The following is a 20,271-nucleotide window of genomic DNA, read 5'->3' as shown; positions in this document are numbered from 1 at the left end:
AAATTGGTTTAATTTGTGTTTGTAGAAAATATGTGGAATAAAAAATGCATTATACAGTTGGCGGAAGTTTTATTTATATTTTATTATTTGAAATTGTTACTTCACTATCAGCTAAACAAATGTAACCATTCTACATGACTTAATTTGTTTTTTTTTCTACTACTTTTTCTGATTGTCCTCATTCATCTTCTTTTTCCAAAGTCATCATTCAAATTTTAGGAATAAATAAATATTAACCAAAAAGTTGATCGACAATATTCTTCATCACTCGGTATTCATTGCTAATCATTAGAATTGAGATACGATTGTGGACTGTTAACCAATTAGGTGAGAGAAGGTGGAGTTACAGATATTACCCAGCTTATGCTGTCATTTACTGACAGAGTTATACTACAAGCTGTTATACAATCAGGAATCTGTTGACAGATTTGTGTAATATTACTTGACGTATATGTTATCTAATGGCAGTATTGGGAGTTAGGTATTTTTAACTCTATCTTCCACAGAATACAGCAGTATAAACGTTTTCTCTGCTATCAACCAAATAGTAATAAAAAGAGTAGACGAAGAGGAGAGTAAATGCCCTGGTCCAATACAGGGATGGATAAATGATTTAAGAAGTGAGAACGATTGTGTTTGCTTGACAATGCAAGCTGGCTCTTTAATTGAGATGGTTTGTAGAAAGTTGCATTTCTGTGATAATTGAAGTAGTGTTGAGGATCCATACTTTATTAGTTCTGAATTGCAATCACCACATCTCGAGTATTAACAACTATTCATGCTTGATTCATTATCATACTATTAATTCATTGAATATGATAAATTTTACAGTCCATCTAATTACAGTTGAGTTTATGAATTTCTCCAATTAATTGAACATATTATTTTGTTCTTGTAGATTTGTTAAAACATTGCAGAAATAGTTATAGTTTGTTGAATCGTTCTTCATTTTTTTATTTCGCTTTAAACCATCCTAGACAAAATCACAAACTAATGCATAAAATGTGTTGTAGACTTTGTGGACCATCTGGAACCGTACTATGACTCCACATCATCAAAAATCACGCATGCGGAAACTGGATCAATGATGTTGCAACGTCAAGCTAATGGCGTCAGAATGGAAAGTTTTTGCTGCCAAAGATGCAACCGTAGCTATAAATACGCCAGGAATCTGCAGTATCATTTGAAGTTTGAATGTGGCATAACACCTAAGTTTCATTGCAAACAGTGTCCTTATAGAGCAAAACAAAAGTCTCATCTGAAAAGTCACATTATCTCAAGGCACACGGACATCATTCTCAAGTGAATAATTTCGAAAGCAGTAAGACATCGAGCATTAATTGCCTAAAACGGGTTGATAGAATTGGCCAACTCTGAATTCGCTGACTTCATGTTAAACTGCCATATGAATCGTTGTATATTGATCATATGAATCAATACCATATGATCAGAGCAGTTTTGATTCATACGGCAGTTCAACATGTAGTCATCGAATTCAGAGTTAGCCAATTCTATCAACCCCTGAAACGTCTATTTCTTGATTAGATAACGGTTCTATCCGACGTGAGATCCACGTGATCTGCCAGTGATCTAATTCAGTTCATAATTTGAAATAGAGGTGTTCTCGTGATTCCTGGGACAATGCTGTACATTAAGCAAATATCAAATAATATTATATCATTGTTATAATGAAATTGTCATTTTTTCACAATAAATTCAGGCCTGTTGCTGATTTTTCATAATTATTTTATATTTTTTTTCATAATCTTATTTTCCATAAAATAAGAATCATGCAAAATATTTTTTTTCAAGAAAAAAGGGGTAGGCTAATTTTTATGTAATTGAACTTTTTCTGTAATCTAAAATTTTCTGTTCATTTGTTTAATGAATTATAAATGAATTAACCTACTGTGTAAATCTATTAATTCATTGAAATCATTATCTACTCATATAGGTACCAATGTTTCGTTTTTTTTTCATTTGAATAATGATTGCTGATAAAAATCTATTGGCATAATGGTTGCTGTGTTGTTAGTCTATACTATGCTCAGACATAAAATGGAATAGCATGGCAGCATTTTGAACTTTTTTCTGCCAAGAAGTGAAATTTAAAGAGCTCAACCGGCCCTCTCACTCTTAACACGCCAAATAATGATGGTTGAATTTTAATCTTTGTACTGAAGGCAATATTATTTTTATTATCTATTTTGTGAATTTATAGTTTGTTTCATGTTTTTAAGAAACTTTTATTATTAATCCATCCAAATTTAAAATTGTTTGTTTTATTCTAATTTATATTTTAGATTGTGATTTGGTGTAGAAATTTGAATGGACATAACCTATAATATTTGGACAATTTAAAACTAAATTAGGAAATTGAAGAAGTTTTGGGCAATAGCCTGTTTTTTCTTTTCCGATTCTTGTATTTTTTTGCTAACCTAATAAATAAATAAAATATTTATTAGAGTGCAATCATCTTGATAGAATATATTCCAAACACATTGTATATCGAAACAGAATTACTGTAATTATGATAATTATTCTGATTAATTTTATAATACCTGTGAATGTAGAACTATAACTACGTGATGAGAGTATCTCATTTTTTTCCATAATCAAGAAATAGAAGTAGCCTATTCCGATTAACAAGAAATACCGTATAACAATAACTAATGAATAACTAAATGTTTAACTAATGAATAACTATCTTTCTTCCGTAGGCATCTACTTTACAGTGATACTGTAACTAGTACAGAATTTCATCCGTTATTTATTCTTTTTCAATCTCATTCTGATAAATTTTCAGAAACTTAATTCATTCTCAATCTTATCCTGATGAATTTCAGAGAGCCGATCAAACGGAGATGGAAAATCAGATATTTTCACAATTGGTGTTATTCCTGTCGAGAGGCAATCTTGTACGAAATGCGAGAAATGCGGAGAATGTTTGTAGATGAATACACGACTTACATGCATAAGTCTGCTTGTAGAAGATTTCAGTGCCCGACTTGCCCCTACTTCAGCAACAGACGATTCAACCTGAACAGCCACATATCAAAGAAGCACGCTGCTGTCAAGTCTCCATGGCAAAATTAAATTATTCATTAATTCAATGATGGGAAATTATTCACGTCTTCAACATCCACCGATCTATAATTTTCTATTCCACGTTTTCAAATTTGATAGTTGGTGTTGATAAATGACTCGATTTCAAACTATAATTGAATTCACAGGTTTTTCTGAGGCTGATAAATTTTGTTCTATATTATTATTATTTCTATTCCTTTTTTCTATATTTTGGTAGCTTATATTTGAATGAATGACACAAATTCGAACTAAAATTCCAATCACCACAGGTTATTTTCTGGTTGATAATTGTTCTTAATTACTTAACGAGCTTACTTCAGCTTACTACTTCTACTTTTCTATTTACTACTATTAATTTATTGTTACTTGATACTTGTCACTACTTTCTCTTATTCTTATACTTCCTTATTAATTTAAGTTATTATCCAAGAAAATAATTACTTTCCCATTTATTATATCTAAGCTAATATTTCAACTTTATTACTTACCAATCTAACTTGCTACTTATTACTACCCTACTTACGTATTTTTTATAATCAAGTGGTCATACTCGAAAATAATGCTCTAGTTGTCGAATGGAAAAATTTTGTCTAAATGAACATGGAATATCAAATTGGTTCAATCTGGACATGGTGTCCAAGAAAAATGTGCTTTATAGCATTTGATCAAAGAGATGTGATTTGTTAATTTGTGACTTGATTATACTAATCATAGATCAGATGTATAGTATAAATCTTCACTTAGGTACTCTATCTTCACTCACCAAGTGGTACCGAATACTACTCACATGTTCCTACTTGTTAGGTACTATAATTATTCTATTCATTCTTCCATGTAATTTCATATTCAAGCGACTATATGCCACTACAATGACGTTTTGATTTTTGTGTTGTGTATTTTGGAAATTTTGCCAGTAATTCCAACTAGATCAGTCAATAATAATAAATTATGACTTAGTATTTCATATAAATGCTTTAAGCTGCGTTTACACGAAAGTTATAAACAAAAATTTTATTTCTCCGTCCTTATAGATTCTATTAGATTGAACATAACGTATCATACACGTGATGAACATATGTGCTTGTCAAGTTCCGTTCAATCTAAAAGGACGTAAAATAATAACTTTGGTGTAAACGCAGCTTTACTATATGGCTGAAACATAATTTTTTTGGTTACAAAATGCTAGCAGAATAGAAATTTAATAAGAGTAACTTTCGAGTAAGTAATATGCTTTTGCTTGGAGTTGAAAATTTATTTCCATGTGATTCTCTCATCAGCTTCTTTGTACAAAATTGATGGTATAATTTGATCGTGCTATAATCTTTTGCTCAACCTTTTGATTCATTAGAAACATATAAGTTACCGTACCTCTGAACCAAAACTATTGTTATTAGTTATTAGTGTATCGTGTATGGGAAACCGTATTTTATTCAGGATAATACCTTCAATTGATTATTTATTTTAGATAATATAGAAATGTCATGCAAAAATGAAAGGTGTTTTTAGTCCTACTAGAAAGGCTAATAATATAATAATAAGGACCTTATAGGCCTACTCAAGGATCCATTGGGCAGAAAATAAATAAAAATGTGATAAAGATTGTATAAACTATCCATAACTAGGTTTATTGAACTATAAAACATATTATAATTCTAGTGATGAGAATGGTGATTCTTGTGCTCTGTTGAAAATTTATTCAAATGTTCCACATCACTGATAGTTTACGTTTCTCGTCATTAACGATAGTTGTAATTGAATGTGATTTAATAGAGATGAGAGAGTTTTTGTTAGGATACATTAAAAAGAATGTTTTTTTATTATTATAAATTGACGCCATTTCAGAATGAAATTTGACTGATTTTAAATTTTGATAATAAATTTTGTTGAAATAAAAAATTGCATATCCATCTTACAACCTGAACGTCCCAAATAGAGTTGAAACACAGAAATGTTAACTTTCCATCAAAGTTGTTTTATTTCTATCCATGTTGTCATTACAATAGTTGAGTTAGTATTAAGGTTGAATTTAGCAGTTATTTTCAATTTAAACTATATACATAGTCGGCGAATACAGATAGGTACATTGAGTGAGCATAAACACTTCCCACTTTGAAACTGATAGTTTCAGAAATGGATTCCCATAGAATTCAAATACTGAATTGATGTAAGGTACAGTACTGATGTTTTTAATAAATCACAATTAATTAATAGTATTGTTGAACAAAATTGTTCAGTTTTCTGTATGGAACTCTGTGTACTATAGTTTAGAACATAGCTCAAACAATATCTCTGAATTAGTGACTATTTGATCAATAACTAGACTATTTCAAACAGACGAGATACTTTTAGTTGAAAATTCGATATTTTGTAGTTAATGAATCAAGTTATTCTATTTTTAGTATACTAAATACTCCACTCGAAAAAACTCAACTATTCTAGAAAAATAAAAATTCTAATTTTGATATCCAATTGAAATTCAGCTTTGTCATGATTTTTTCTTGAACATAGTCCCAATCTTGTGCACTATCAAACTGAAATTAGATTTGTCGGAGATAAATCGAGAATAATTCTAATTGAATTGCCGATTGGAATAATTCATATTTTTACCCTGAATAATCCGGAATATGAAAACCCTGATGATGATAGTAATAGAGGAGATTTGAATGTTTCAGATTGGTCGATTTTGTTTGAGCGCAAGATGTCTGATGGCGCATTTGCGTGCGTGCGTTGCAGTCGAAGATACAAGTACAAGAAAACTCTGGTGAGACACCTGAAGTACGAGTGTGGTCAAATGCCCACGTTTTCCTGCCATAGATGCGACAGAAAGTTCAAACATAAGGTGCATCTGGTGAATCACCTAAATTCGTGTATTGTTGGAAGCAGAGGCTATTCCAATCACCAAATAGTATATTTCGCACCTAGGGCCGAAAATGAGACTTTTCCGGCTTGAAATCGGTTTTCAAGTCCGAGGCCGTAGGCCGAGGACTAGAAAAGATTGAGAGCCGGAAAAACATTTTTGCCCGCTATTTTTCGCCACACAGAAAAATGAACAATATATAATATGAGAATAATTGTTCAGTAAGCACTTCCGAAAGCAGAAGTGGAAGCTCATAGCTCTAGCAAATCTGAATATCAGGAGATTGCCCAAGTATTTTTATTTTTTATTCTGATTTGTCTAAAAAACCTAAAAGATTATGCTCAATTATATGGGAGGTTGAGTTTATACTTTTTTATCCTTTCAAATGACAATTAGATGATAATTATTATAAATGTTTTGATCAGCTGTTTTAGCACACTTGAAATTTGGCCAATCTGAATGTCAACGGAAGTTTAGGTTAGAAGTTCTATCCTACTCTGAAAATCGAATTTGAATAGTTTATAATATATATCTCATCTGTATTTCATCCATCCAAATAAAATGATAGTATATTATTGCAGAATACTTTATTCAATTCTAGAAGCATAAAATGATTCCGTTTATCCACCATGTTTTGTGATAAACGCAGTACTAGGATGTTGAGGTTAGATTCTATTATACTCTGAAAATTGAATTTGAATAGTTTATAATATCTCATTTGTATTTCATTCATCCAAATAAAATGATAGTATCTTATTGCAAAATACTTTATTCAATTCTAGAAGCATAAACCGATTCCGTTTCATAAACTGTTTTGTAAACACGTTCACATCAAATCAGAATCAGCTGACTTCAAGGTTATTTTACAGCCCTAGGGCCGTAAAAATTTTACCGGCCTGGTCAGAAAACAATCACTTTCGGCCTCCATATGACGCACGAAAACCAGCTCATTACATCCAAGTGGTGCGAAAACTATAATATTATGTCTTGAGTCTACACTCCAGTATTATACATACATTTAACAATGTGTGTCATTTTATTCCTTTTTATACTATTTATAAATACGGTAGTATTTCTGTTACTAATTTATACACATTTAATGCTCTATTAATTTATAAGTTTCTTATCATGTATCTTCATACTGGTTGAACATATTAGACTCTTAATAATATTTGTGGAAGATTGATAACTTAATATGTTTCTTTACCACATTGCTCTCTGTGATACTTATTTATCTAATTATCTATTCATTAATAAGCAAAAGATAAAATCCAGGTAAAAACAACAGGCAATGCAAAACTGCTTCAAACCTTAATTTTAAAATGAACAGTCTGAAAAGGTATGCAGATTCCATGTTTTGAATCCCAGTTAATTCCAAGTCCAGAAAATGTATGAACCAGAATTTGGAATAATTTATCTGATAAATTAATGCTCAAACAAGATTAAACTCCTACCACAATTATTGTAATTTTCGTTATTTTCTAATAATTCTATTTGAAACCAGGAGACAAAATAATTATTGTCGTACTTGTGCTAATTATTAATTGTATGATCATTGTATAATCCAAGGTTATGCCTGATACTATTATTTTTCATTCATTATAAAAAATGTTTTACTTGATCTCAAGTATTCTTGAGGTTTTAAAATTGTAATTAATTTATTGTTTTGTGATCCACAGAGAACTTGTAATTTTCATTCCACATTTCTGAGTACACCCAACTAATTCTGCACTTTTCCCGTTGTTATTTAAAATCTCCACCCACTTCCAATTTTCATTTCAATTTTTGTCTTTTTTCTCACCACCCCTAGCTTTACTAACTAATTCTGCACCCTTCACGTAGTTATGTGAAATGTCCCCTCACTCCTTTTATTTAATTTTCTAACCAATGACCTACTTTTCAGAATTGATAGAGTACGCACTGCGCGTGGGCTCGAGCCGCTTCGACAAGAGAATGCTGCTGTCAGCTGCCGAGGACTCGCTGGAACGCAGGCTGTGTCCCTCGCAGCTGCCTGGTGCGCATGCGTGTCCCACCTGTCACCGCATCTACACCTACAAGAACAACCTTATGCGTCACATTCGGGTCGAGTGCGGCAAACAGCCCAGTCAGATGTGTCCCTACTGCACGTATCGCAGCAAGCACAAGGGCGACGTTCTGCGTCACCTCAAAACCAGGCACCGCGATGTCGCCCTCTTCTCTTGATCCGCACAATCTTTGACCATCTACCAGGATTCTCTCGATTCATCACTGATCCTCCTGAGGACCTTCATTTTATTATCAACATATATATCTATTATTATTTTCTTGAGTTTATTCCTACTGTTTTTTTTATTTTCATTGATATTCTTTCTTCTGATATTGTTTTATCATCACCATAAATTTATTATTATTTTTTTTGTTTATTCCTACTGCTTTTTTAAATTTTCATTGATATTCTTACTTCTGTTACAGTTCTTGGTGAGATGTAATGATATGTATCCTTATTGAAACACTAGAATATTGTTTAAAAATATCAAAAAGTTTGAATTTTTACACTGAAGATTACACCACAGGTGTATGTAACTTTTCAATAAATTCATGATATTTCTAGACAATATTCTAGTGTTCCAATATTCTTTCTCTTTTGTATTTGTATTATGACCCTCAAACCTTGAAAGGGTTTCAAGTCTATAATCTTTACAAGTAGGTAAAGATCTTTTGGAATCGTAACTTTTGTTTCAAATATGTGTTTCTTCGACCTTCACCAAAATTATGATTTCTATTAGTTTCTGTGCTCGTTTTTCGAACTTTTATGTTCTTCAAATTGTAACCCTTTGATTTGCATTTCCAATTATGTTTGTTTTATTTTTCCTGTGCTATTCCGGTGTTTTATTTTCGCTTTTGACAAGTATTTCTATGATCATGAAATCTTAAATTATTATGATTCACTCTTATTTGTTACTGTGTATGATCTTCTGAATCCTTACGGTATCAAAACTCAGTTATCTTATTAATTTTACTTATTTGATCCTAATCATAAGTTATGATTTAAAACTTTCTCCTGACTACTATTTTCTATAAGTTAATCATTGTTTTTTCATGCTATCTTCTTCAGTAGGTACTCATGATTTTCCAAATAATATTTTATTGGGTCTTGTTCAGATATTTATCATATCAATCTACGAATGCCTATTTTTCAATGGAACGTGTTTTGCGACGTTTGGAAAACATTCAACAATGAACTTGATATCAATATCGTTTTTTAATTCAATATAATAAGAATTACTTGATAAATGTTATATTCATCTATTATTTTGGTTCATTTAGGAGTTCCGTATTTGATATTATGATTTAATATTGTTTTTGTGTGTAGCCGGTTTGGAAGGTTTTGTTGGATTAAACGTCATAATATATTTTTAACTTATCTCATAAAATTTAACCAAATAATGTAATAGTCCAGTCACTAACTATATACATTGGTGCATGCAATTTATATTGTAGTTCTGATTTTTTAATATATTATTTGGGTACATAAGAGAAGTCCAGAACCAATTTCTTCATGCAAAATTTCCTTGTGCTAGATACAGAATGGCCCAAAAACCTCGTATTTTCGGCTCATTTTCCAGTTTTTTAGCCATTTACAGCCATTTTTAAAATCTTCTGTAACCTTCGAACTGTATTTGAATCAAAAGTATCATTTATTGGAGTGGGTAGAGGGGGACAATTTTCACATCCTCACTAGATTTGGAAATTTTATCAGAAGTATTTCACAAGATATGCAGCTTTGAATAAAGAAATTGGCCATTTTTTGTTTATTGGAATATGGGCTTAAGTACACTCAACAAAAAGATTTCATTTTTCGATCGAATTTGACTTATGATGCATGGATGCATTTTGGACCGCCTTGACGAGCCGAGAAGAATGAAGTGAAGTACGATGAAATCTGAGTATTGTGTCAAAAGTTGTAAGTGTTTGAAATTTTGATCCTTGAGGTGTCCTTAAGGCGCGCCTCTCCACTAGGAAATACTGAAATGAAGTGCATCCAACGGGTGATTCAAATAGCATGATCTCATGAACTTATGTCATTGTGCGAAATATTAATGTGAGGACAATGAAGTTGGTGATGATGGTAGAAGCTGAAAATTAGGTGTTTTCACAATACAAGGAGCATTGTTGTCAGGTGTATCTGTAAATATATTTGAGATAGAGCACTCTCCCTGATCTCAGATTGTAGAGCACAAAAATACACCCAGAGGGATTTTGAATTATACATCTAAATGTTAACAATCGGAAGATATTGTTGATCAAAAACTAAAATTCATCAAAATTGATTTTTCCTTCAAATTTCACTCATTTTTGAAAAATCATAACTCAGTACTCATTGAAGTTAGAGAGTTTCGAATGATCTCATTTTATTCAGAATTTTATAATCTAAAGAAAAGGCGAGAGCATTTTTCTGTCCGATTACAATATTTGGCACAAATAGCTGAAAACTGGAAAATGAGCCGAAAATACGAGGTTTTTGGGCCAACCTGTATCTAGCACAAGGAAATTTTGCATGAAGAAATTGGTTCTGGACTTCTCTTATGTACCCAAATAATATATTAAAAAATCAGAACTACAATATAAATTGCATGCACACCCCCTTTTTTATGTCTATATTGACTGGGCTATAATAGATAATACCAGGTGAGAACAATTGATTTCAGTATATTTAGTAACTGTTTGAGTTAGTTATATTGTGTTGAATCAAAGATTGAATAAGTATTACCAGAAGAAATTCATATTCAACTAGTTCAAAAATTATGTAAATTTTGTTATTTTGTTAGTTAACTCTTGTTAGACACTCAAGAGTGCCTAAGTTACCGATTGGCGTTCTCATCTACTCCGATAGTAACGTCCAAATTACGCACTGATATCATTTGAAAGCAAGTTACCAAAAACAATATGCTAAGATAGGTACACAAATAAACGATGTATGGACTGAATGATTTAACATATCCTTTGTGAATAAAAAGCTGAATTGAAATAAAGAGCAAACTTTTCCAGATTTCTCTTGCATGTCTGTGTTATACTATAAGTTCAATCAGACTTGTAGTGTACAAGACAAGCTGACAGAATTTGTTGGCTTGAAAAGCAAGCACAGTTGACTTTTATAAGGATTGAGTTGTTTGAAATATTAGGTGCTGAAGGTTTTAGTAAATTCAATTTATAGAAATAAGTCAAGACCACCATCCTTTTATTTCTTCTTTAGAAGTAATAATTATACATTAAATGTGTTACATTCAAGGTTATGTTTGATCAAAGATTTAAAACCAAAGCTAATTATTTGTTAAATTGTAATTATTATTACTTTAATTAAGTTGTGAAATGGGCATTGAATTCAATTCGCAGTAACAATAGTTGTAGCTCACATTTCGCATTACACTAAGCTTAAGGAAGTATTAATTGAATATTTGAATTTTTATCCTATATTTATTTACTTTGGATATGATAGATTAGTTGGAATATATTATAAACTGTGCCAAATCACCTATAAGTGTCTTATGATTATAAGCTACTAAAGCGGATCAATATAGAATAATTTATTAATTTAGAAATATTCACCAAATCTGTTTTAAGAAATGATATTTCTTGTTAGACTTGAAAGTCTTCTGAATGTAGTTGGCTTTTATTATTTGTCATGTGTTGAATTGTGGGTGGCAATTCATGGAAATAAATGATCACATTTCACTTGGATAGTAGACTAAATAAGCCTGAATTTTCTACAAATAATGCCAAAAATGAATAAGTTATAATGTATATAAAATATAGCTTCTTGTGCCTTAATAATATGTATTTTAGCTGTATAATATTATAGTGATTTGTATGCATGAAACATCACACCAGGAATTCAGTATAAATTATTATTGTATTGGAATAATTTTTCACCAGACTATCATTAGCATTTTTTCCAAGAATTAATTTTGTGATTTGCCATTATAAAAACTGATTTATATATTTTTTCTATTCCAAGTGTTATATTTTTCATTTTGATGAAAATAGCCATAAAAGCTGGATTTACCATATTTTATTTAATTCTTGAACATAAATCGTTACCATACTTAAATTGCTTTTCTTCTGTTGACTTTGAGATTTTGTTCCTGTTTAATTTTTGTTCTTCACAACGTTTGATTGAAAAAATTGAAAGTAGATATTATAATTTCCAAAACAATACATTAGCAGTATTTGAGAATAATTTATTTTTGAACTATGTGAGAATAATAGCAAGAAATCGATACAATAAACTATATTGGCTACCTATTTATATTATTTAAATCGACCAAAAAAGTGACTAGTCTATAATTTTCATTTTATACCATTTTAAGTTGTTAAATTAATGTCAAATTTCAAGGCGAATGAAGTTCAAGAAATACTGGATAATTTTCTGTATTCTTGTGAATGGTTATCTATTTTGGACTTATTAGAATAAATTGATTAAGGCTGTGTATTTAGTGCCTTGGTATTATTTTCACCAATGACCATCAATCAATTCATTATTCTTTTATAATCCAAAGGCTAAAAATGAAAAAAAATACATCACATTTATTTTTATTATTACTTACAAATCGTTTTGAGGATCTGATGTTCGTTTGATCAGGTTTCTGAAATATATATTTTATAATATAAATGATACTTATAATTAATAATATGATACTTATAATAAATAATCTAACCTTTAAAGTAATATTTAGTCAATTAATGTGCCTTTGATAATGCTTACTAGTCTAGTTATGTTTCATGATGAATACTATTTAGTGCCATTGACACTCCAATCTATAGTCTATAATAATTTTGTAATATTATGCATATTTTTTAAAACAGGATCACTGGATCACTGAATATTTCATTTATTTGTAACAGAAATATTTCAGTCTTTAGTATTATAAATATCAAACAATTCAATTTGATAATACGTTGAGTAAAAAGAAAAGATGGAGTGAAATATTATCAATGTTAGTCAAGCTTCTACCAGTGAACAATGTATTGAACTGTCAATTTAATGTTCATGACTTTCAAACACTGTCTTTTTCATTTCTATTTCGTTTAATCAAGTGTATGCTGTTTAACTTGAGCTGATAAATTATGATGTTGTCAGGATTGTTGTTTTATTTTACATCCATCGTTCACTTAAATCGAATTTTTGAATATTAAATACTGTAGTAGCTCACCTGAATTTGTAATTATGTATGCATGTCTAAAACAATTTCTGATTATATAGAACATACAATGATTATTGTTAATTGCTGTGGAAGTGAGTTGACATTTTTTCAATAATGCCAACCAAATTAGTGGAACACAAGATAACTATGGGTAAAAATGACTTTGGATTACCATGTTATAAATGTTTTAAAGTCTCAGGAGAAAGAATCAATCAATCTCTATGAGTTGGAAGATAACTTGTAGATTTTATTATGAAGGAGTACCAAGTGTTACATATCAAGTTCAGGAAGACGTCATTCACTCGAAATTGTAAGCAGCAATGAAACAAAGTTTGTATCAATCTGGTTTGTATTCCATTGTCCATTGACAATTGATTTTTATTATTAATTGTATGGTTTTAAATCTTACGCCCGATTCGCCGGAGAAAATATTCTAATACTGCAAGAATAGTATATAGTATACACTATCCTTGCTATATAGCTATACACTATCCTTGCGGAATACTGCACTGAGATACTGCTTCCTATCCGTATAAATCTGTTCTTCTACTTGCAATTGAGAATGTGGACTTCTTATTTGTTTTTACCAACATTTCAATCATTTTTGTATGAATATTTTTACTTTCCTTGCCCTATTACCATAGGTGAGGTAAGTATTGCTTTCCGAAAAAAATTAAGGTACCCCACTTTCTAAATTTCTATACGTTTCAAGGTCCCCTGAGTCTGTGTGTGTGTGTGTGTGTGTGTGTGTGTGTGTGTGTATGTGCGTCTGTGTACACGATATCTCGTCTCCCAATCAACGGAATGACTTGAAATTTTGAACTTAAGGTTCTTACACTATAAGTATCCGACACCAACAATTTCAATCAATCGCAATTCAAGATGGCGGCTAAAATGGCGATAATGTTGTCAAAAACAGGGGTTCTCTCGATTTTCTCAAAAACGGCTCCAATGATTTTGATCAAATTTATACCTTAATTGATAAGCTCTATCAACTGGCACAAGTCTCATATCTGTAAAAACTTCAGATAAAGTTTTCAGATACAATTTAAACAAAAAAATTCAATTGGAAAGGATTGAACATGAAAATCTCTACAATTAATGTTCAGTAACATTTTCACCTAAAAATGGAAATAAGCTCGAAATTCGAGAAAATGTGATTATTCAATTGCAAACTGTTGGCAACTGTTGATTCTATTAAATAATTCACTATGAAGAGATAGCAGACCTCGTGTGTCACCAGCGTTATAGTCCTGTCACCAGCTGGCTCAAATCTTAGAGTAGTAGACTTGAGATGCGCGGGAACACTAGCGTCAGGTGATCAATTTTCATAACGGCAAGGAAAGTTGTGTGAGTGCGCCACACCAGATTTTTCTTTTTATCAATATTTATTATAGGTTTCATCCTATTTCTAATGATTAATGTGAGTCAATTGAGGAGTTCTCATTAATCATTAGAAACTGGATGAAACCTATATTGATAAAGAGAAAAATATACATATAAAGAAGATTTAAATGTTGGTAAAAAATCTGTTCTTAATTCAACCATCGTTAGGATTGAAAACATTACAATCCTGAACAATAATTGACTCCATTTTTTTGTAGTGGAGTGGATCCATTATTTACAATATTCTCTTCAATTTAATGTGAATTATTCATATTTTGAAAAAATGTGCGTTCTCTTTGCCTATTTCTTATGTAAAACAGCTTCCATTTGTTAAATAGTGTGAAGGCTATAGACCTTTCCATGAGGGACTCTCCACCAACAAAAAGCCATACGAATATACTTGAATAATTGTGATAAACAGGGAATGATAACACTTTTTTTGGAAATGTGCTGACTACATGATCCAGCTTTCATTTATTGCTACAATATGAATTCCAAGTGACTCGAAAGCTCAAAACCCACCCAATGACCTAAACTTAAAAAAAATTGGAAGGGATGATGATAATGACAAGAGATGAATGAAACCAATTCATCTCTTGTCATTATCATCAATCCTTCAAATTTTTCCACAAACAAGCATTGTTAGAGCTCTAGTGGAATCATAATTTTGCAAAAAATTTGCTGACAGGTTTTTATATTTTCTAGGGGATGTTGACGTTGAAGGCGAGGGAGATAGTGATTCCAGGTATCCTTGTCACAAATGTGGAAGAGTGTACAGATGGAAACACACCAGAGACAACCATGCGAAGAATGAGTGCGGACAAGATCCCAGGTTCCAATGTCCCCTGTGTCCGCATCGATCCAAGAGGGCTCCCAATCTCAGAATACACATTTATCTCAAACACAACAAGAGAATATGAACATTTCAATCTTTCAAAATGCATGAATACTTATCCAATTATTGTGATATCTAAATAATCAATCAATAAAATATTTTAATTCTACTCATAATGATTAATAATCGGATAAATATATTGATATTCAAAGCATGTATATAATGAGCATGTTTAAGATTACCTTTTTTTGTTAGGTCTACTCTCTACTCTTAGGGCCGGATTCCGAGCTCGGGATTCAGCCAAGTCCTAGACTTTAAACAGATGGAGTCAGAAAATTGTTTTTCCAAAACGGGGCGTAGTCGCAGTCATTGTCATAGTCACGTTTGAATTAAAGCTCGAAAAACTAGAAAATTGAACACAAAATAAATTGAGAAAATAGTGTAAAGTTTGAGCTATTTTGAATTATTTAGGAATGTCCAATTTCGTCAAGGAAAAACGTTTCCAATTATAGAAATGAGAAAATAAAAACTACGACTACTGTTATAAAAGCTGCGACTACGCCCCGTTTTGGAAAGCCAATTTTCTGACTCCAGCTGTTTAAAGTCTAGGACTTAGCTAAATCCCGAGCTCGGAAACCGGCCCTTAATGTGTTATCAAGACATTTTTTTTTAAAGGTACTTAGATTTTTTTATTTCTTGACGTTCAAAGATGTTTTGATTAACAGTTTATTAACTTTCTGTATTGTTGCAAAGATGATGTTGTGGTGAATATCCATATTAAATGAAAACGACTTGCTATTTTTAAAACTACTGGCTCCGACAACAAGTGAAACCAGTGTTTTCATTCATTTATTTAGTCAATAATTTCTTCAGTTTTTTTCAAAAATATCAACTCGTTTTCATTCAAAACACTTTATTAGCATACACAAATTGCTTCAACAGTAGGTTGCAATAGAGGTATTCATATAAATGTGAATCCCAACTCAAAATTCCATAGAAATATAATAATATTATTGTAATGTATCGTATCTTAGCATTATACTATTTCAAATAAATACTGATATTTGACATTTGATTATTTTATACTTAATGAATAGAAAAATGCGTCGTCTTTTTTGTTCGAACCTGACTTCTATTTCTAGTGTTAATCTGTTTTTTTTTATTATTATTGTAGGTGGGCATACATAGATTCTGTTCTCCTTTTCAATTGAGCCCCACTCTTGTAAATTTTCTTGCTTCTTACAATAAATCATATTATGTAATGGAATGGATTTCAAGCCTAGCTTTAGAGTTTGGGAAAAAATGTTGGGTGTTGTAAATATTTGTATATTAACGATTGATAATCAGCCATTCTATTGTCATTGATGTGGGTTGTGTTTGGAAAGTTAATGTATCATGAAAATTCATGAAATAAAATATCATTTAAATGTATCGGTTCATCAAATGCACGTTCAATTTTTATTAAATGTATAGTTTCATTGAATGTATCATTTAAATGCATTAATGTATCGTTTAAAATATCATGAAATGAAAATAAAAAATCTAAATACCTTTTTTTTTAATTTTTTACTCATAAAATATTTTAACATTATGTCATTATCAAGTTCACTCACTTGATAATGACATAAATGTTGAAACATAAGGTGAGTAAACAATTTTAAAAAAGGGTATTTCGATTTTTTATTTTTATTCCATGATAATTTGGTTACATAGTTTTCCCTACCCTTTCTAATATTATATAGTCTCAAAATAATAATTTATGTTGCTTCTTTCTAATAGTTGACCCTTAGTTTGGTATAATTGTGGTTTTTATTGATATAAAATTCGAATTGATTTCATTGTATTTCAATGTATGCTTATCCTGCATGTTCTCACTGATTTCACAGATTTGCTATGAGAGTGAGCATAGTCGAGTTTGCTGGCTGGAATCATACAAACAATGGCAATTCATCTTATTGATTCATTTTCGTGTTGTGATCATATTCACTTTTTCTGGTTCATTCATCAAAATGTTAATTTAGTTCAAGCAGTTTAAATCTTTAATTCTAGAACAGGCTACCATAAATTCAATACACTCATCATAAGTATTCACTCAGGTACTTTTATTTAATACCAACGCCATCTCATTATTTTTTAAAGATTCACTAATTAATTGCAGAAATTGAGTTGGAAAACGACTATCAATGATATTTCATGAATTGTCATCAATAGCTAAACTTTGAGTTCATGAACCACATTGAATCTAAAGTGACAAAAAAATTGACAAAAAATTATTCAAATCAAATCAAGTTTTATTCCATGACATTACTCACATAACAGACTCCATTACACAGTTAATTAACAAATAATGAACTAATTTTATCACAAATAGTAATAATGATTGATCTAAAATTCAAATGCTATCAACCACCCAATGAATTTAGATTTTCGTTTAATAATAATTATCATTTGCATTTTCAAGAAATTGCAATCTCTCATTCATTTCCATCTATAAACTAAGAAAAATAATCATTTTTTCACAGATTCTCGTTCAAAAGGACTCCAAACTGTTGAACCAAATCAATTAGCACAGGAACCATGCCAAGCAGACCGTACTCCTCAATTTCACTCGTCTACTCAACCGAAGGCCTTCGAGGAAATTCGAATCAAGCAAGAAGTTGAAGATGAAAAGCCACCACCTCCGGCTGAAAGAATTAATCAGGAAGAATTTGAAAATATTTTTGTGAAACAAGAAATAATATTTGATGATAATTTCACTAGTTCGACATATTCTCACGATTTCCTTCTAGAATTGAGTGGAAATTCCGATTCGATTTCAGGGGTATCTGGCACTGCTGATAAAACTCCAATATCTTCCGATATAACTCAACCACAAACATCTGAAAAAATTGAACCTCCTTGTTCATTTCAAACTTCATCTCATGAAACTAGAAATGCTGAGAAAAATCAGGTAGAGAAGAGATCTGGTAGAAATCGGGAAGTTTGTGGCAAAGTTTGTTTGAAGGGAAAATTGGTGATAAGGGTATCCAAACTCCACAATCGGTTGATAATATGCAACCAGGAACATCTGGAAATGTTGGGGCTCCTTTTTCAATAAAAAATAGGCTCCCATCTGAAAAAACTAGCAATGTTGAGGTGCAAAAGAGTAATTTTGAAAAACCGAAAGCTTGCAGTAAAACTAATTTGAAGGAAAAATTCGTTAACAAAGCTATCAAAAATCCACAAGCTCTTGTTCATCCAGTAGTGCCTGAAAATAATAGATCATCACATTCATTACAAATTATACCACATGAAAAAAGCAATGCTCAGAGTAATCAGATAGAGAAGGGATATGTTGAAAACTCAAAAACATGTGAAACAATAATTAGTTTGAAGGATAAGATCACTGATAATTCTCTATCTTCAACTGTTCCTCATCTAGAACCATCGGTGAGTATTATTAAATCTTCTTTCCCATCGAAAACTTCATCTAATGAACCCAAAAAGGCTGGAAGTGATCAAGTAGGGAAGAAATCTTCTGAAAACCCAAAAAATTGCGAAAAAACTAGTTCTAAGGGGAATCATGGTAAAGTTATTCGAAATTCTTCATCTTCTATTTGTACTCTCATAAAACCATCAGTTACTCAAAATCCTCCATCTACCAGTAACGATCATACAGAAACATCAGTACCACGAAATGTTACTTTTTCTAGTTCATCTCAAATAAGACCATCATCAGTTACTCAAAATGCTCCTTCTAGTCTTTCTCATATCAAACCGGCTGTGAGTATCATTATAAAACCTTGCTCATTCGAAAATCCATCTAGGGAAAAGCCCGACAATCCTGAATGTGATCAGGTGAAAAGTGGATCCACTACAAAACCAGAATCTTGGAAAAGTACCTGTTTAAAAGGGAATTCAGGTAATAATGACTCTCATGAAATTCCATCCATCAAGGTTTCTCAACTGGAATCACCTGTGAGTACTTTGAAAGGGAGCGTAGGTGATGAAGCTAAAAAATGTCCTTCATCTAAACTTCCTCAACTGAAACCATCAGTGAGTATAACATCTTGCTCATCGCAAACTCCATCTCAAGAATCTATCAATCCTGAGATTAAACAGGTGAGAGATGGACACGCTGAAAATTCAAAACTTGGTAAAAATCTTAGTTTGATAGGAAATTCTGGCAAAAACAATACTAGAAATTCTCTCTCCATTAGTCTACCTCATCTTGATCCATCAGTGAGCATCGTGAGATTATCTTATCCTTTGCCAAATCATCCAAGAGAGAATATAAATGCTAAGACTGATCAGATGAGAAGATTATTTAGAAATGTAGAATCAGAGAAAGATATATCTGATAATGCTGTTCAAAATCAAACACTTCCAAGTCTTAATCAGCAAGGGGAAGCAGGTGTATCTGGAGGGTCTCAATCATCGCAAAATTCAAGAGAACCCTGCAACACCAGGTCTTATCAGGTAGGAAGGAGGAGAAGCTCTGGAGAATTATGCAATAGTATTGATTTGGAGAGAGTGAAGAAAACAACATTGGAACAAAAACCATCAACCTCTGGTATTATCCAACACAAACGACAGTCAGAGAGTGCTGGTAAAAACATTTTGGAACAAAAACTTTCATCCCCTGGTTTGACAACCATAAGCATTCAACCAGAAGCCTCCTCCAGTAGCATGGCTAATCCATTGCACAAATCATCAGTCAAACCCAACACTACCAGGGTCGATACGATAGGGAAAATAGCTGCTAGGAACAATAGGAAGTTTTACTGTCCGTTTTGTAAAACTCCGGTTTTCGATTTGCCGCGTCATTTGTCGAGATTACACTCTGGTGAGAAGGAAGTGCAGCAGTATTTGAAATACGAAAAGCATTCTCAGGAGCGAGTTCAATTATTGAGATTGCTAAAAAATAGAGGTGAGAAGCTGCATTT

General features: G+C 31.4%; 2 protein-coding genes across 5 annotated transcripts; both read left to right on the top strand.

Annotated features, from left to right (window-relative positions):
* The first annotated feature begins 3,146 nt into the window (after positions 1 to 3,146).
* On the top strand, positions 3,147 to 9,746 carry LOC111045273 (longitudinals lacking protein, isoforms A/B/D/L-like). Of its 2 annotated transcripts, none has more exons than XM_039428688.1 (2): positions 3,147 to 5,926; positions 7,848 to 9,746. In XM_039428688.1, the coding sequence occupies exon 2, from the start codon at positions 7,898 to 7,900 to the stop codon at positions 8,144 to 8,146; it is 249 nt and encodes an 82-aa protein (XP_039284622.1). In that variant the 5' UTR covers positions 3,147 to 5,926; positions 7,848 to 7,897; the 3' UTR covers positions 8,147 to 9,746. The 2 variants fall into 2 exon arrangements, with proteins under 2 accessions (XP_039284622.1, XP_039284623.1); XM_039428689.1 differs by having other exon boundaries at positions 5,740 to 5,848.
* Positions 9,747 to 10,476: 730 nt separating this feature from the next.
* On the top strand, positions 10,477 to 15,744 carry LOC111045289 (longitudinals lacking protein, isoforms A/B/D/L-like). 3 transcript variants are annotated; one of them, XR_005571379.1, is made up of 2 exons: positions 10,477 to 13,435; positions 15,217 to 15,744. XR_005571379.1 is itself a non-coding variant. In XM_022330664.2 (2 exons), the coding sequence occupies exons 1-2, from the start codon at positions 13,446 to 13,448 to the stop codon at positions 15,429 to 15,431; spliced, it is 225 nt and encodes a 74-aa protein (XP_022186356.1). In that variant the 5' UTR covers positions 13,431 to 13,445; the 3' UTR covers positions 15,432 to 15,744. The 3 variants fall into 3 exon arrangements, 2 of the variants coding, with proteins under 2 accessions (XP_022186356.1, XP_022186355.1); XM_022330664.2 differs by having other exon boundaries at positions 13,431 to 13,455; XM_022330663.2 differs by having other exon boundaries at positions 13,431 to 13,470.
* Positions 15,745 to 20,271: the final 4,527 nt, after the last annotated feature.

The sequence above is a fragment of the Nilaparvata lugens genome, chromosome 5 (genome assembly GCF_014356525.2).
Source record: "Nilaparvata lugens isolate BPH chromosome 5, ASM1435652v1, whole genome shotgun sequence".
NCBI lineage: Eukaryota > Metazoa > Arthropoda > Insecta > Hemiptera > Delphacidae > Nilaparvata > Nilaparvata lugens.
Note: the sequence above shows the minus strand (reverse complement) of the source record. Positions and strands in the feature narration are given on the sequence as shown.

Coding starts and splice junctions, on each gene's coding strand:
- LOC111045273 (XM_039428688.1), top strand. CDS start 7,898: ATGCTGCTGTCAGCTGCCGAGGACTCGCTGGAACGCAGGCTGTGTCCC.
- LOC111045289 (XM_022330663.2), top strand. CDS start 13,446: ATGAAACAAAGTTTGTATCAATCTG. Junction 13,471..15,216: donor ACAAAGTTTGTATCAATCTG/GTTTGTATTCCA, acceptor TATATTTTCTAG/GGGATGTTGACGTTGAAGGC.